General features: G+C 38.3%; 1 protein-coding gene across 1 annotated transcript; it reads right to left on the bottom strand.

Moving 5' to 3' along the window:
* Window positions 1-3,268: 3,268 nt before the first annotated feature.
* On the bottom strand, window positions 3,269-13,765 carry abhd17ab (abhydrolase domain containing 17A, depalmitoylase b). Its single transcript, XM_062424520.1, has 5 exons — window positions 13,032-13,765; window positions 11,613-11,983; window positions 9,895-10,089; window positions 8,813-8,992; window positions 3,269-6,717 (listed from the first exon to the last, which is right to left on the bottom strand). The coding sequence occupies exons 2-5, from the start codon at window positions 11,975-11,977 to the stop codon at window positions 6,492-6,494; spliced, it is 966 nt and encodes a 321-aa protein (XP_062280504.1). The 5' UTR covers window positions 11,978-11,983; window positions 13,032-13,765; the 3' UTR covers window positions 3,269-6,491.
* Between the last annotated feature and the right edge of the window lie 5,098 nt (window positions 13,766-18,863).

Raw genomic sequence — 18,863 nt, forward strand, 5'->3', positions numbered from 1 at the left:
TTGATATGTTATGATTTTTAAGTGCATCTATCTGACTACACAACCCTCTTTATCATGTTCTTCTTGCCTTGTCTGTCTTTTTTTACCCTTGTGCTGTGATGGACAACATGCTCAGTCCTGGCAGGACTGACATTGTCAATAAAATGACCAGAGGCTGTTCTGGACAGAGCCCAAGTTATTTTGCTGAGTGGAAGACATTTCTGCTGACTTGAATGCAGCACTCATGACCTTCCTTTCCTGAAGCTGGGTTTGCTGTGCTGGTCACACTCTTTTCCTGGAATTCAAAGGCAAACACACATGTTTGTCAGTCAACAGATTTATGTTCAAATGTACCAAAACAGAAAAAACCTCAAGAAAAAAGATTTTCAACATCAATCAACATGACAGACATGAGTCTTCATATCCAGAATACCCAGAGTATGTTAAAATGTACTATTTTAAGTAATTAAAGTGAAAGAAAACAGGTGCATTTTTCCACTGAATGATAATTACTTTGTGTTTAAATACATGTTTCATATATTTGTACATTAGTAGAGTTTGCTTCATTGTTTGAAAAACTCATACAATTAACAGGCACGACAAAAACGACTAAATGCAGATTTAAAAAAAAAAAAACATGGGCCTTGTATTGCTCTCATTTCTCAATCAAATATTGTTCAGAGCAATCACACTAAGAGAGACAAAACAAACCAGTAGAGACCAGTATTTTCAATTACCAGTGCCATCCTTTGTGTACTGAGTTTGAGCTGCTCCCCTCAGGCTGTCGACATCACAAGGCTCTTTTATGCCACAAGCTATTAACACTAACTTGGAAGTTTCTCTTTCTTGCTAATCCCTACATTGCGAGCTACATTATTTGCCTGAAATATTCGTACACGTTACGTTTTATCCACCTAATGTATCTATTGTTGGAGTGTGACAGGTGGGCCCTTTATAGCAGACAAAAAGCTGAATTTGATGTCTTTGCAAACATCTGTCAGCCAGACTGCATTTCCATCAAAAATACTGTAGTCCGCACTTGCACTGACAGACTGTCAAGATGGAAATAAACACTCAATGAGCTATATCTACTTTGTTTTTGACAAATGGACAGCTGGAAGACAGGGTGACAGTGAGCATGCTTCAACAGGTGGTCTCTCTGCATGAGGTGCTTCTTAAGTAAAGGGCAAAGAAAGGGCTCCTCTGCTGTGAGTAAAGCCTCCTGTCACAGTCATGCAGGTCAGGTACAGTTTATTTGTCTCTAACATCAGGGACAGTCAACCCCACCACCACCACAAAAAACAAAATCAGTTATAGGCATACTATATTGCTAGAAACAGATATGACAGAAAAAGCTCTGTGATTGAGAGTCTTTCTCAGGAAAAATGAAAGAACATTAAGGAGGGAGGCACATTAAAACTCACCATGAAGTACACAGAACCAGGCAGATAAACATCAGCGGGAAATGCAGTGTACATAATGCACGGGCAAAAAAATGACTGAAGAATGTAATGAGAAACTCAGCAAGACTCAGCAGGCTGGTCTCAAATTAAAAAGAAGAACACAGAAGAAGGAAAGATTGCAACCTCTTTGAATGAATATGCAGCATGTAGGATATGTGCATTCAATATATTCCATTTCTGTATTTTGCTTCCAGCCATGTTGGCTTGTTTTCAAAATCTACTTAGTGACATCAACCCCTCCGACTCCAGCTGATAATTTGAGCTCCCTGGCCTATAGATGAACATGTATACCTAACAATGTACTTCAGGTCTGAATCAGATGCTGCTCTTTAGAGCTAACCTTTCTCTCCTCGAGGACATAAAAACATAGTTTAAGATATGTGAAGTTACTGCTATACCTAAACAAATGTCATGTAGTGCAGGCCTGATGGTTTACATTCCATTATCCTCATCCATGTGGAAGAATTGTGTGATATTTTATTGTTGTTTAAATTTGATAGAGACAAGTAGAAGTTCCATACTTGGGAATAAACAAATTACTGTCTTGTTTTGATTCTTCCAAATGTATTATTTTATATAATAAATTACACTGCTGTTACAATGAATGACAAACTTGGTGAAGAACACATAATGACATGTAAGATATTGAAAACTTAAATGATTAGGACATAAATGTGAACTGTAGTGCCTTGTGTTGAGACTGGTGACTTGCAAAATCATTGCTTTTTCTCAGATCAGACACCTTGGTTTGTTATACAGTGTTCATATTAGCTTTATTTTCTCATAGTAGATGGTGCTCATTTTCCCCAAGCAAGCATCACAGTCTTTACAGGCCATATCCAGCTCTGCATCACAGTCACACATAGTGTAATGGAAACCCCTTAAAATTCAGGCTGCCAGATAACACAGATTGACAGCATCCACACAGTGATGATGCAAATCTGCAGCACTTTGCTCCCGGTAGCCTTTTTCCCCCTCGTCCACTGTTCAAGCCCTTCATACTCTTCCCTTAAGCGATACTGTGTTGGCATCTGATGTACTCTTTGTGACATTTGTCCTGCTGAATAATGCTCAGAGTCTTTTACATTTATACCCATTCCCATGGATGATGAGGATTATAACTCTTTCTCAAAAAATAGTCAAATACTCAGCACACTTCTCAATTCTCACATTCAGAGCCAATTCTCTAGTCTTGTTTTAAGTCTTCTCTTGTTAAAAACAAGCGCATCCACAACCCTTTTGTCAACATAAAAGGCTTTTTATGCTCTGGGCTGTGTGAAAGTGCATTTGTGTATTAGAGGGGTGGTGGCGGTGTTTGATGCAGTAGGTCAGGCTGCACTAACTTTGCCTTATGCAGGGGGATGTGCCGCCGTGGCTGCTTTTAATCCAAAAGAGCATTTGAGTGGGACACCAGATTGTTTATGCCATCCCTTGAAAAAGAGCTGGTACAAGCATGTGTGTGTGTGTCTTTGTGTTGGTGGAGAGGCGCAGCTTACAATCCGTCTGTCCCCATTTCCCCACAACCCATCATGGTGGCAGACTAGACAGTGAGGGGAGGCTGGGACAGACATGAGTCCTTGTACTGGTTTAATTAAAACACATCATTTGAACCGTTTTTGGCACAGATGATAACAAGCCGATCCCAACACACAATTCTACAGAGGAGAAAGAAAACACACCAGGCAATTCAAGACTTTACTCATCAGCTAATTATTCACTTGAGCCTTTTTTTGGATTTGTCTCGTGCTTGTGTCTGTGAGGCCTTTCACTACAGGCAGATCTTTATTCACTGAGTGCCAGAGTTGCGGTGAGTGGAAAATCGTGGACAGAATGAGACACCCATAAAACTGATTCCTGCAGAAAGACTTTTCTCTTGCTCATTAGGGCACATTTTTACTGCAAAATGACACCTGGTTCAAGGAGAGAGGGAAAGAGTCATATTAATGATCAATTTGTGATTATGTTTTATTGTTTTATGTACTTATTTCTTTTTCATTCTTGGAAAAAAAAAAGACAATCTTTAAAAACTAAAAATTAGTATAATCAACAATGAATACCAATGTGCGATGACATTTAATGAGACACAGCTGCGTTATACCAATTCTGACCAAAGATCCAAACATTTGAAGAGTTTCTTGATAAAAAGCTTTTTCAAGCGTCTTCTTGAAGCTCCTCTGTCCTTGTTCTTTTATCATCCCACACAATTTTCTCTAAACATATCAAAACACACACTGCTATGCTGTATTGCTTAGTTGTACTCCTCCACAGATGATCAATTATAAACAGCTTAAAACACACACACGCACACACACACAGAGCTTAGTTAATTTATGCTGTTCATACTGTGTTCCTGCATATATCTGAAAGCAGACATGATATGATGAATCACAAGTATTTCGCAATCTGACAAATTTACATGTCATTTTTATCCAAATGTATGGTGGAAAAACAGCGGATTGACCACATACATAAATAAAATAACTTGCATTTGAACATTTTTGCCTTTGGTTATCAAGATACCAACATAAACATCTGGTACACTGGGTAAAGCGCTAAAAAATAGTTTAACTTTGGTTTATACATAACACAAGAAAGCCTGAAAATCCTGACCTCTCTTCAAAAAGCAATCAAACAAACAGAACAGTCTTAATATCAGCTTCAGCTTAGAAGTTTAATGGTGCAACACTCAAAGGTTCAAATAATGAATTCATTTAGTTAAAAAAACATAAATCCTTGACAATTTTATTGGATATAGTTCTGGGGACTGCTTCATGCTTCAGTGGCCTGAATGTTGCACCTTTAAGAAGAACGCTTAGACTGCACTTAATGTCGGGTTGATAAAACAGGCTGTTAGTGAGAGAATGTCGGGATTCTGTCATGTTGGAGTGCTGCGAGGCTGAAAGAGGTTGTAAAAAAATCAAGGGATTACAATTTATCTTATGAGTGACTTGAACAGGGCAGCTAGCTGACATAATCTTGTACCAGTTCTGTTAGCATATGATCACAATATTGTGACAGGAACAAGTTGGCAAATGCAGCAAAAGGGGATCATAGATAGTGATAAGTGATACATCCCCCAAATAATCAGCAGAAAATATCAGTAATCCACAACAGCAATACCACATTTGAGACAGATTTACACAAATAAAAGAAAAAAATTACACCAGCAGCTGTAAGAAGTACTGCATCACACTTACTGTGTAGCAAAATCCATAGTGAAACCAAGTGTTATCAAGAAGTTATTTTCAAAAGAGTACAAATACCATTACATGAGACTTGTATGCATGTAGAGACAATTATTATAGGCATTTGTTGTAAAGACAGTAAACCAGCGAGAGGGACAGACTTGGAAAGGGATATTCTTTCCTGACACACAGCCTATTTCAATTTTTACCTATAGCACAGAATAACAGTGGAATAGCATTGTCATCATGTTGGACAATATGTAACGTCTTACTGTGCTCTTTCCTAATGCTGTTAAAACTGTAAAACAAGTGTAGAACCATAATGCTGTATTGTATAAAAAACATCTGTTCCTGTGCTTGTCTGTAGAAGCAGATCAATTGTAATTCTTTATTGTTAACAATCATAAAATATGTAATTACAAAGTCAAGTTTTCAGGGGCATGTTTGTCAAGTTTAAACTGACAAACTTGCCCTTCAACAAAGACTGCAAATGAGGAAGATGTCTGCCAGACAGATTCAAAGAAATAAAGACAGAAAGAGATAAAAACAGGCTGGAAAACCAAAGCCTGTTTAATTTTAGTGTTGTTGTTCCTGACAGCTGTGACCTACTGGTGCGAGACATAAACAAGACGAACAAGAGTAAAACAAAAGAGAGAGGGCTAACAGACTCTCAGACAATCAAAATGTTGCTCCTTGTTTAATGCAGCCAATCCCGCTCCATCACTGCGGCACAGACTGAAGACAGTATGGAAACTCAGTTCAAACTAGAAATAAAAGCCTAGGTGAGTAGCGGATCACCAAACGCAAGGTTTGGTCCGCACCTCAGTTTCAGGGTCATAACGTGGTTCATGACTTGGTTAAAAATCAAAGATAAAAAAAAGCCCTCACACCAGATGTTTCAGAAAGCTTAAAAAGGAGAAATCTCAAAGGATTGGAGGTTTAGTTAAATGCATACAAAACAAAGAAAGACACAAGTGTGGAGGACACTGACCCTAATGTCTTACAGGGTTACCTGAGCAAAATGTTCAGCACAGTAAAGAACATAATCAATGACAGAAAATTTAAAGTCATCTCTGTGTATGTATAATTTTCATTTTTTACCAGTTTTTTCCATTCCTTTTACATAGATGTGGGAAACAGAATGAGAAATAATTCTCAATATAATGCAGTCCAATACACAACTACCACTTACTACAAATTATCATATGGTTGATTTATTGAACTTTATAAGCTTCATGAAACAGCGTTTTAGTACTGGGTTGCATTAGATTGTACAAGTGTATCTAATAAAAACAGGTGACTCAATGCAGAGAACTTGGTTGCTTTTTTGTTTTAAAAGGTTATTAGAAAACCAAAATATTCCCCAACATCAACATCCTTATCCATTTATCATGGATTAACAGCAGGAATGAACTGAAACACACGAGTAGGCTGGAAAAATCGAGTGAAACTTGCTGTCTGAACCCCACTGTTATCAACCTACATAAGTATAAGTTTGTTGTTCTGTTCAATCTTCTTTCATTCAATTTCAACATATGTCCTTTTCCTGTAGACATTGTCCTTATTATTGCACAGTTAAGGAATATATTTTCTGTCTAAACAGTTTTAATGTAGTGTGTGACAAAGTCTTTCACACTCACGTACATCTGATGTTCATGAACATACATCCACTTTACTCTGGGTCCATTCAAGGCATACTGTGTCCCCCCCCCCCCCCCCCCCGAAAACCTTAGAGCAAATACAGTGCAGTGATAGGTTGGGGAAGGGTAAAGATTAATCTTGGAGACGTTTCCATTTTGGACACAGAGAGTTGATGCTCGCTAATAATGACGTTGATGCCGGTGGTAGTTGTAAAATGTGAGGGTCAGGCGTGCTGTACAGCCAACTCCTGTCCTATGAAACGGCGCAGGCGCTCCAGATACTGGCTGTACAATTCAATGTCGTTGTGTCCCGCTCCTTCCACCCAGAGGGGCTCCACGGCTTTGGGGCAGCGCTCGAACAGAGCAAGGCCGTGTGAGAAGTCGATCACCTCGTCCTCTGTCCCGTGGATGATTAGCACCGGGGATGTGATTTTGGACACTTTCTCAATGCTATAAAGGGAGAGTTAAGGAAAACAAAAGAGGTCACATTCGAGAGATAATGATCCTCTATAAAACAGTTTTATAGCCATAAAGTACTTGCTCTCTGGTTCAGGTCATGAAAAACGTTCTGAAAAAAGTCTAAATATTTTAAATAATAAAAACTTTCATGGCAGCTTAATTTTTGTCTAGACTGCTACATTAATCGTTATATTTCGTCATATTTATTGCTGAACATTTCAGTGATATTTTTGCTTAGAAAACACAGCATGCAATCCAGCCCACAGACTGAGAAGATTAGTCAATTATAGATAAATGATAACATTTGTAGATCAATGTTACATCTGAACTGCCTCATCAATCTGTGCAGAATGGTTTTGATGTCTGTGGAGAGAACAGAAAAGAAACTATAGTCTTGATATTTATCTGTAGATTATATCCTGATAGAAACGGTCATATTCATCACCAAATAAGATATACCTATGTCTGCTCAATTATCTCAGCCACAAAAGTAAAGCACACAATGGTCTTATCTTAAAATTACAACAAAGTCATCCTGTGGAATATGGACATATTTTATGTAAAACACAGCAGAGAAAGACAGACAGAGAGATACAGAGAAAGGAGGGATGCCAGCTTCCCACTCTGAGCTAGAATAACATGCCAACACTGGAGGTTTTCTCCGCTCACTACAGACGCAGTGAGACATTCCTTGGTTTCCTTCCACCTTTGCTCTTCACCTACACGCACCATCTGGGACTAGTTTCTACATTAAGACTGGCAACGGCTGCTATTAACCCTTCATCAGACTCAGGCACTAAAACTAACCTGACAGCAAGAGCAGAAGGGGTAATGATAGTTTTATTCTACGTTGTTATTGTTCGGCCAAGAGAACTGATTTGTGTCCAAGGTTTAAAAATAAAAATACTGTAACACACATTACAGTCACACACACATATGCAACAGCAAATCTCAGAGGTTATAACTAAACTCATTAAAATACTTAAAATCCATTAAAATGATCTCTGAGTACCAAAAAGTACAGTACAGTATTATGTAACACTACTTTATGTCAGAGGATTTATATTCAAAGGTGTTATACATAATACTAATATGTCATTTTGGCAAAGGTAAATATCCACAGATTTTCCTGAGATGATGGCAGTTAATGGTATTTCTGGAGGTCTAGTGAGATCTACTTAAGCAAACTTAAAGCCTGTTGACAGTGAATGAGACTTACTTAATAAATCTGATGTAACATGTCTCAGTATTTACTGCTTTTGACAGCATCTGTTCATCACACCACACAGCTGTCTGTGCTGGTTACAGTCTGAATCTATTCACCTATATTGGATGGACTTACATAAGAGGTTTTGGTAAATATTGGTGCGAGGGGATGATGGTTATTACATCTGACATGATCGTGTGTGAATGACGCACAGATAGTCTCTGTGGAAAACGACACATACTCGAGCTGCAGCTATACGGCAGAATATTGTTTTTGATAGGTTGCCAGATGTGAATGATCTCTGTGCAGCAAGATCACTCCTGCAAGATATCACAGACCTCTGGGGTATTCATTTTTCTCTGAAATATTACTCAATCTGGCCTACTAACATATAATGAAGATAAAATAAAATAATCTACAGACTAAGGAAAGACACTGGAGCTGTTCTTTTGGCACAGATGTTTTGTCTTGAACAAAAAGCTCTGAACTGAAAGTGGCAATTATGCTTTTCTGTTGACACATCTGTAATTATGTGGAAATGCCAACGTGAAGCCAAATTGTCTGTGCAATGTCATTATGTTAACATGAAAACATAACATACCACCTTATTTAGGGTTTTATAAAAAGAGTGTACAGATTTCATTCTTATGTTTCTCTAGTTGTACAATCTATTACTTACAAAAATTGGATTCTTACAGCCAATGATAGATTTCTGAAATACATTAATTATGCAAAACACTAAAACACAAATTCTGTTTTCTTAATTTGCATTTGAGCAATAAAATCTAGGAAAATTTCAAACACTTAATAGCAGAGGCTCGACTGATAATACAGCGAGGGGCTGAAATGTGAAGAGAAAATCACTAGTCAGAGACTTACTTGGGGAAAGCGTCGAAGCAGTAGGTTTTCTTTGTGTCAGGAAAGGCCACTCTCATGCCTGATGTTAAAGGTGAGTGAAGGACCACTGCAGCACACTCATACCGTGATGCCAGGTCTACAGTGGGAACTGTACCAATGCTCTGTCCATACAGGATGATATTCTCTGGGCTGATGCCATACCTGGTTAAAAGCAGGGAGACAAAGATAACCTGTCAGTACAGGACAACACTGACACAAATATACAGAAAACCCCGGAAAATGACATAATTACTTACACTATTGATTGGTTTTTTGATGCCGACCCCCCACCCTCAAAGTCAACAAAACAAACAGTTTTGAAGCAATAACTTGGACATAGTCCAACTTTGATAGTCATCAAAATGATAATCAATATCTGATTAATAAACTGACTGACCATTTTAGAGTTTCTTCAGTTTGGATGAACAAATTCCATTGAACCTTCTACAAGAAAAATCATTTCTTTGTGATGTCCTCATTTTAAGAGGAAGGATGTGGAGCACTTCCATTAAATATGACAAGATTTTTAATAAATATGCTGAAATTACTGGACACTGACTGCTACACACAAAAATAATTCACACCAACCAACCCTTATTCAATGCTCTGCTGTGTCATGTCTTCCCTGGGCAACAGTCGCATTAAGGCTGCTCTGCTTTCACTAATGAGACACTTTATCACTCCACAATGTCCTTGAGAGACTAAACCCCCCTCAAGCCTTCCCTCTCCCCACCATTCATCTCACTCTTTTTTATTCCCACGACATCTGTCTCAACTCTGCTCTACTCTTCATCACAGCTCTGCCCTGATCACTTGCTCTGTCACCTTGATTCACACCTTCTTTGCATCTTCATCTTTACTTGACCTCTTCTCTCAATCGCCATTTCTCACTCCTTCTTGCTTTTTCTCAGTACCCACAGAAGTTGAAGCCATAACACAATGACGATATAATCCGATTTGCTCCTCAGCTAAACATATTTAAAATCCTGTCGTCACACAGCAAAGCGCAATGCGATAAATCATTCCTTGAAGGACACATACAAGTCAATTACATCCTATCGTACCGTGTGCGCAGGGCGTGCCAAGCAGCATCTATGTCTGCATAGAGGTTCTTCTCAGTGGGCTTGCCAGTGCTGACGCCGTATCCTGAGTAGTCGTAGGAAAAGATGTTGCAGTTGATGCGGGTGCCGAGGCCGATGTAGAAACTGCTCATCTGGCCCAGGTCCACCGCATTACCATGGGAGAAAAGCACTGTAAACCTGAGAGGATAGACATACAAAACTGAGATTATGATATGAACATACAGAGACAGAGATTTTATATGACATTTATCCTTTTTATTTTTCTCTTGATTCTCATAATTACAGGAGACACCTGTTTATCATGGTATCCCTATTCTTTGCTTTTATATTATAGCAAAAATAAAAAAGGCTCAGAGCTTAAAGCTCTCAGGCATCATGCTGAATTTTATGCATTGAGCAGTTTTAAATTCATATAACAATTAATTCAATACATTGTACACATTTCCTCCTGGACAACTTTTCAGGCTCTCAAATCTTTTCTTGCTTTAATCCCTGAAAGCCGCATGTTTCTATTTGTGTAGACAACCACCATCTTTAGTTGAGGCTTTATTCAAAAGCTTATGCCTCAGGATTTGTATAAATGCTGGAAATTCTATTTAAGCAAAGCCAAATGAATACATCCCAGGAAGGATTAACAATAACATTGAAACAAAGAAACAAACCAAATTGAACATAATTAAATCCAACCCATTTTTTAAATCGACCTACAAATGTAATTCTATCCTGAATCAAACAATGAACAACCTGCTGATAACAACTGCAGCATAATGTCAGATGAGTTCACTGATATGGCCCTGTCTCAAATGACTCTTACTTCTAGACATTTTGTACAACCTGAGAAGCAGGGTATCCACTATAAAGTCTGGGTATACCTGCACTTAGCTTTTATTCATGAATGCATGTCGCGCTGCCTGCAGCAACATGATACTTCTTCTACACACTAACTGTTTTGAGATCCTCCCTCAGTGGTTTTGTTTATGAACCCGTGGCTTCGCTCTTGGCCTTTCCACTCACAAGATGGCACAACAATGACTCTGCCATATCAGGACCAGTTTGGATTCATTTTTGTGTAATACTAGATTTACATGAAAACAAGGTACACCGACTGTAACACAAGCCTGTCCATCTCTTTTTAATAGATTGGGTAAATTAATCAGCAGCAGAGCGCAGCAGGATATGCATCAAACTGAAGATAAATACTTTTACATCTCTGCACATAAAATACTTCTTCTTAGGTCGCAATTGTCTCATAAAAAAAATCACTGCCAATAAACTCAATGACACAAGCCTGCAGGAAAGATGGCCAGATAGCTAAAAATGTTTAGTCTCTGACTCACATGAAACTAATATCTTGCCACTGAGCGTGACACTCTATTACGATAGCTATCATAAACAAGAATTACAAAATGCAGAAGAAACTCAACATTCAAGTTTAATACAAACCTGCAGGACTAAAAACAATAGAGAAAATAGAAAAAATGGATAGCAGTGATCCGCTGAAAAAGCAGGAAGAGAACATCTTTGAGTCAGCTGAGTCAACAGGGAGATAAGTAAAGGAAGTAAACCTGGATGTGAGTGGACAAGACGGGCAAGAAAGGAAGGTGTGGAAACACTTTTAGGGAAATGTGACACACTGTCATAAAATGACAAAGAAAGGTCACGCAAGCTGTGGTGTTAAACTACTCAAAAGGTAAACCCACCTGGCATTAGGAACACAGCGAATATACATGCAGCCGACCCTGTTCCCTCGGCTGGAGCGAGTAAGAAACACCTCAGTTGTGTCCAGTTCTCTCTGGGAGTACTGAAACTCTGCTCGCTCTGTCAGGTGGAGCTTCCATCTTCCCTCCACAGCCCCAGCCCCTGCGCCTCCAGCCACTGAAGCGCCACTGCGCACCCGCAGGCTTGATGTCCCTGTTCCTCCTGGCGCGTTGGGGCCTGCCTCTGGGTCTGGGAGAAAGGTGTATGTGGGCTCAGGGGGCAGGAAGGCGAGTTTGGCTGCAATGCGGCCGGGGCAGGGTGGGCAGCAGAAGAGGCAGCAGAGCTCACTGAGAGAGAGGCCATTCATCCTTTACTGTGCACGAGGAGGACAAGAGGATCAGTGTGCTAATGAATCTACATCATCCCAGTGTAACACAATGGGATACTTATTACAGTGAAATGTACAATGCACTCGCTCGAAATGCAGCAACAATGATGATGATGGAAATGTTTCGAGCAAGTTTAGCGCATGTAAGGATTATAGATGATTAATATATGGCTACATCTTTATAATCCGTTTATAGGGTAAATTTACCAAATATCTGCTGGTTACCTGAGCTGAAATCATTAGTTGTTTAATTGTTTAGTTGATCTGAAGAAAATCCAGTGGAAAATATTTTGATAGCCAGGCATTTTCCAAGTCATTTTTCATAAAAAAACAAAATATTTGATGGGTCAGCTTCTCAAATGTGAGTGTCTGCTGCTTTTCTTTGTCTTACATACAGTTCATTGTATGTACAGACCCTTTCTGATGAGCGTTTTCCACTATTTTGTGATGCTTCAGATGCCAAATGATGAATCCATTAATAAACTAACAATAATTTCCAATGTGACTTAATTTGTTGATTGTTTTCTTAATTAATCAATTAGCTGTTTGGTCTATAAAGTGTCAGAAAATGGTGATCACCCGACCAACAGGCCACAATGCAAATATATTCAATTTTACTGTCATTAAAAAACGAATCATAATCCCAAGACAACTGAGAAGATTTACAACTGAGAAGCTGGAATCAGAGAAACCTCCAAAAGATTAATAGATTACCAAAATAGTTGGTGATTACCTTAATAGTTGACAACTATTTGATTAAATCGAATAATCCTTGCAGCTTCAGTGAGGTTAAGCAACAAGGAAAGCAATACTGGTTACAGCATATAGCTTCTCACATATGAGAAGAGTTTCCTTCTCATCATGTCATCTATAACCTGATCCAGGGCTTCACTTCAGGCTCTGGTAAACACAAGTGAATGTGACTCGTTATTTCAAAATGCTAGGGGGCAAATAATTAACTGATCAGTCACCATAAAAATATTAAGTAGATGGAGCCCTGCAAACATACAGCATATGACAAAAGTAGACCTACCTGTTGAGCTGAAGGGCTTAGTCAAAGCTAAAAATAAGTGGCGCTGAAACAAAAATAAAACAAAGAAGACTTCCTCCTCTTCAAAATGCAAGCCACATTTACACAGGAGGCAGATAAGCACCCTGTCAGCAGAGGAAGGAGGAAAAAGTGGTGTTATTTACAAAGTATGTGCTTGGTTTTCAGTGAGGTGCCTGAAGTCCAGATAACATCCATTTTGTCCACTTGTTGAGAGGTCGAAGAGTGATCGGCCGTTCCTCCAAGAAGTGCCCTGGATATTTTAATGAAGCGGAATTAGTTTCTTCAGCTTTTTAAACTTGTGTTGAGAGTGAGGAGGAAACGTTTCCAAAGCAATCTTCACCCGGATCTCACCAAAAGCAAACTCTGAACCCTTCTCAGCCGCAATTAAACACTTAGCATACTATATTGTTCCGTCCTGTGAGAATGAGCGATATTTATATATATAAGGAAAACAACCGATGACAAGTTGCATTTGACCGGAGATAGTCGTCTGCGCGTACCAGCTAGCTCTTCGCTGGCTTAAGCTAGCAAGAAGACATAAACACGGCTACTCAGTAAAAACTACACAGACGACTCAAAAAAACATCGTTAAAACACGGTCTCCAGCCTGTGTATTTGTTTCCGTGAAAACATGAATGTCGCTGACGTCTCCTCTTGACTTTCCAGACAGCGTCTCGTCATTTAAATGAGTCCATATACGTGCGGTGTTTTCCTACTTCTTTGCTGTTTCACCGCATCCGGAAGCGAAAGCTGACAGGATGTGACGTAAGGAGTTTCCATTGGACAATTAATGGACACTTGTTATCAGTGTGGGTGACGGTGTTGTAAAAGATACGTAAAAGATGATATGTTTATGAAGGTTGGTGTTAGATTGAATCAACCGGAGGGGCGATTTGCAAACTATCGCGAGATTTTAAGCATAACCATGACCTCCATGCTCCAAACTAACATAACCTTAACCCTATTCTCGCGATAGTTCATACATCTCTGTTCGCAGCTCTGTTTGATTAATTTGCTTACTGTGCTCACCAAACTTTATATTCACAAATTCAAATCAAAAAGCCACATTTTTCAGTGTTGACTGTCAACATCAAACAATACATTTCTTCGTTGTTTGTAATGTATAACCATTGTAAGCTTTACATGATGTTTATTTAACTAATTATTATTTTTTATTACAACCATTAGTCCTCCTGGCTTATGATTGTAGGTTTGTATGGTTTATGATTGTAGACTCACGTTGTATACACAGGGTGCTGTAAACCTGTTGTATACTTGTTTCAATAAAAGTATGATTTATACACATTATTTACTCTATTTTATTCACTCGTTTTATTGTATTAATTTCGTGAATTTGTGTTTTATCTTATCCATTGTTTTACTGTTTACTGTCTACACTTATTATTTTTGGCTTTTCAGTCATCTGTGAAGCACTAATCTGTATGAAAGTTGCTATTCAAATTAAGTTAGATTGATTGATAGAATGATTAATTAACGTTGGTGTGAGCGTATTAGAAACAACATGTATCTGTGTAGGCAACTGAAATAAAATCCTTACGGGAAAACATAGCCCTTCCCACCTCCCACTACGCACACACACACTGCAGAGCACACAGTTTTCCTGTGAGCGCTCAGTAGAAAGTTTTGCTGGCTCAGGAACCACCTTTACTACCTATTCCCCAGAAAATGCTCATGTCAGCCTATCAACTTGCTTTTGTAATGTAGTCCACCCGTGGTCACATGAAATAGGCCAGCTTGTTTCCGGCCCTGTAACCCCACAAATATGTTCTCAGTTATTCTGGTGGTGTATCTATTAAACCTAGGTAAATAAAAGCAGGATGGCTTTAGATATCAGTGACAAAATACAGTATGTTCTTTGTAATTTTGGGTAAACTGACTCTTCAGGTTAGGTGGAGATACAGTACGCTGGGTCAACAAACTCCATGTACTTAAGAAAAAAAAAGTCAAAGTTCGATCTTTACTGGGTCAACAAAACTAAGAGGAGACACGTCAATCAAGAATACACCTACGTGGCCCTGGGAGGAATTTTAATCAGGCACATTGAGTGAAAACACCTGTGCAGGCACTTTGATTATTGCACTTTTTAACCCTTAGATGCATAAGTGGGGTCAAAAATGACCCAGCTGTTGTTTTTTTGCAATATCTTTGTAATTTAAAATTTTTATCGTTTAATCTTCCATGTATTCCTCAAATAGGTTGTCTTTGGGTTAGGGTTAGGGTTATGACAGGGCCAACAGAAGAGAAAGAGGTGTAAGATGTGTGCAAAGCCACCAATAGTTGCTGGAAATGCAGTGACCCTGTGTGCAGTGCTCACAGCAAGAAACAAGTAGTTTGTAACAGCTGCTCACAGTGAGAAGAAAGAAGACGCGTGTGTACATGCATAGACAGACAGACGGATACACAACCAATGAATGTTGAAGTTGTGATAGCATGGAAAACATGAAACCATTCTTGTGTTATAATATTGCATTAAATGCATTGATTCTAATTGGTATACTTTTTGGATGTTAACCGTTTTTGACCTTTTTAGAAGCTGGGATAAAAATGTTATAAAAAAGTGATACAAAGTGATAAATGAGCTTGTCAAACATGAAATAATTCTTTTGTTGACCAAAATATAATAAAAATCATCATCTTTAACCAAAATTAAATGAATTTAAGTTTACAGCAAAAAACGCATTCATTCTAATTGGGGTCATTTTTGACCCCACTCATGGAAGAGTGTAGGTATCGGTAGGTCATGCATCTAAGGGTTAAGGAGACAAAATGATAATGTTAAAAACTGACTTTGGTTTACTAAAGTGTAAAACATGAATGCACAAATATTCATACCACTGATATTCAGTGCTTATATTTATTCTGTCAGCACCAACGAGAATTCAATAATTCTGGCTTGGTGTTTTTCTGAAGATCACCATTGATTGACCTTTTTCACAGCAGATATTTTAGTATGTTACAGCAGGAAAAGCACAGGAGTGATATATAACCATAATGATGGCAGCAGTCCATTCAGTTCAGGGACCCTGCTCTCTGCTTCATTGGTTTAGCTTACTGGGACACTTTTATTGAAGCCATGGTTAGTATTACAAATTACACCCGTATGATTCCTATAAGACAACATTTCTACAGTGATAAGCATTTTTGGATCCATCATTCTTTATTTTTTCCAGAGAAAGATTTCTTCTCTTACTTGGATGTCACATTCAATTACTTTTTATGTTTTGTATGATGAAATGTGGTTATTTGACATTGGCATGTTTTGGTCAAATTTGTTTTCATGAATTTCTGACTGACATATTTCAGTCTCATTACAGAAACTTTGTGTTACAGTGTTTTAAATTCAGTGTAGTTGAATGGCCCTTATAGCAAGTCCTCATACAGTATACATTGAAGCTGAACATTAGGTACCATTGTGTGGTACCATTTGTGCCTACAGCGTATTGCCGAGTCTGAAACAATATACAAATACAAAGCAAGGGGGCCACAGTATGTAGATGCAGTATGTGGAGCAGCACAGAAACTACTGAGTGCTATAGTGACTAAACCACTAAATACACAAAGAAAAAGATCAGTTTATTTACCAGACGACTGTTTCCATAAGCATCTAGCACATTAAAATGCATAAAAAATACAAAAGACAAGTATAATTTAAAATAAACTTTGCGATTTTATTGTTTTGTACTTACTCTTACACATCATACAATCCTAAATCTTTAAAGAAAAACAAAATAAAAAGATATCTGGTGGTGTTTCTGGGGGACTGGAGTGCCAAGGGACAGGAACTACAGCTCTGTGAACATTGCAGATTTCATTTGATGTCCCTCAAGCTCATCTTGAAAGACAAAAATGAATAAACCCATCTTCATTTGTCTTCAGTTCTGCAGTGAAACAGAATTCTAACTGGATTCATCATAACTGGCAGGTTTATCATTATTATTGATCAAAACCCTTTGCATGATGAAGACATTGATTATAAAATGTTGTGCTAAAGACAGGATTGAAGACATCAAAACTCTATCAAAGCAACAAAACAGAAGGAAGAAAACATATGCACTGATAATATCTAGATTCATTAAGAATGTTTGCCCTAATTGCTGGTGCCAAGTCCTTCATCAGAAACAAAACGTTTTCGGCCATCCAACTGTCTCAAATGTCACATTAAGAAAAATGGGCGTCCATCGTCTTCCCAAAGTCATAATCAATATCAGGGGTAAGTATAGTTTGATAAATGACATTACAGCTTGTTGTATGAATTATGGTGGTTTACATTCAAACTGCTCACATTTATTCAAAAAAAGAGGGTGTGATATGAGCAGTCAATAGAAAACAGAAAGTGTAAACCATGAAATCCACACGATTTACATCAGCTGAACAATCATTCCAAAGAAAAGACTTTCTCTCTGAAAAAACTATTAACCTGTGAATAATGACCATCGTGTTGTGGGAGATGTTATTTTGTTATTGTCATCAACCCAGCAGGCAAGCTTGTATATTCAGATTATATAACACCAAACTGTCGTATTTAGACAATTATTTTCCTTGTATATAATCATCACTTAAGAACCCCCAAAAACTTCTGAATTTCAATTTTCCACAAGTAATGAGATGGAGAAAGAAATAAAACCACAGTCAAGGGATTTACATGAGCGACTTATCCCCGCTAAACAGTCTCAGTGTTGGTATATTAAGTCACAAAACCACCTGTCCACTATCAACACTGAGACTTTAATGGGAGTTCTGATAAAGGCCAATTTTTCCAATCTTAGTAGCCAGAGCTAAATACGGCCAGGTCCAGTATGATATTCTATGTATACAAGGAAAAGAGTCATTAATGTCCAACACATTCTGCATTGGCTTATTCAGAAAATGCATTCTGTGCCAATTCCTTGCAACTTTTCTACAGCTTTTTTCCATAAATATTTAATAATCAAGACCAAGCAACATTTACAAGGAAGGCTTTTTTTATAAGGAAGATGGAACCTCAAATGCCCCATCCATATCTCACAAGGGGCCTTTTAAACTCTCAGTATTATCACTATGCTATGAATAGAATCAGTAACAGGATAAAAGCATGGACTGGAATACTGTGTAATTCGGCGAGGTTAATACAGCTTACAGGGGCTTGTTAACAATCTGACTATTGTAAAACAGAAACCATGTGGCCTACAGGTGATACTCATGGTCGAGCCAGTTATTGAAAATACTTTGGACATTACATTGGCAGATGATGTGGTAAATAACTTGTAAATAAAAGTGGAACGAAGATCGGGGGAAAAATCTGTGCCATTTGTGGCACACTTTTTTTTGTTTGGATAATTATGAAAAGCACTTTAATACACATAGTACTATTCTTCACCATAGTCCCCCGCCTTTATTACCTGGCAAAAATCTACATTAAGATTATACTATATGAATAGGAGCCATATGGTATTTACATTTGGAAAAGAAACAGTAGAGTCCTGTTAACTTGAACCTCGAGGTCCCAGCCATGCATTGTGCTGCTGCTGTGTGGCTTTTTAAACATTCCAGCTTCATTTCTAACTGTGCAGTCAGTTACCAAACAGTAACTTATATGTTTGACTGCACACATGCATGTAAGTTTGATCTTCCTAGAAGAAGCTAGCTAGAAGCAGTCTCCATGGTAAAAGACTCATCTGAATCCGAGCACATCGTAAAAAGCACAGCGCGCAGGTCTGTAGCATCGCAGCAATCTTAACTTTAGCTGAGCAGGAAGTGTGTCAATGTGTAGAGTAACTGCAACCCGGGTCAGTTTTCATTCAGCATGTGTCAGTG

The sequence above is a fragment of the Scomber scombrus genome, chromosome 8, assembly GCF_963691925.1.
Source record: "Scomber scombrus chromosome 8, fScoSco1.1, whole genome shotgun sequence".
NCBI classification, from domain to species: domain Eukaryota; kingdom Metazoa; phylum Chordata; class Actinopteri; order Scombriformes; family Scombridae; genus Scomber; species Scomber scombrus.

Bases quoted from the DNA above. Each gene is read 5' to 3' on its own strand.
- abhd17ab (XM_062424520.1), bottom strand. From the start codon at position 11,977: ATGAATGGCCTCTCTCTCAGTGAGCTCTGCTGCCTCTTCTGCTGCCCA. The intron at 10,090-11,612 runs GTGGGTTTACCT...CTATCCTCTCAG, and splicing joins CGCTGTGTTCCTAATGCCAG to GTTTACAGTGCTTTTCTCCC. The intron at 6,718-8,812 runs GTAAGTCTCTGA...CTCCCTTTATAG, and splicing joins TGCTTCGACGCTTTCCCCAA to CATTGAGAAAGTGTCCAAAA.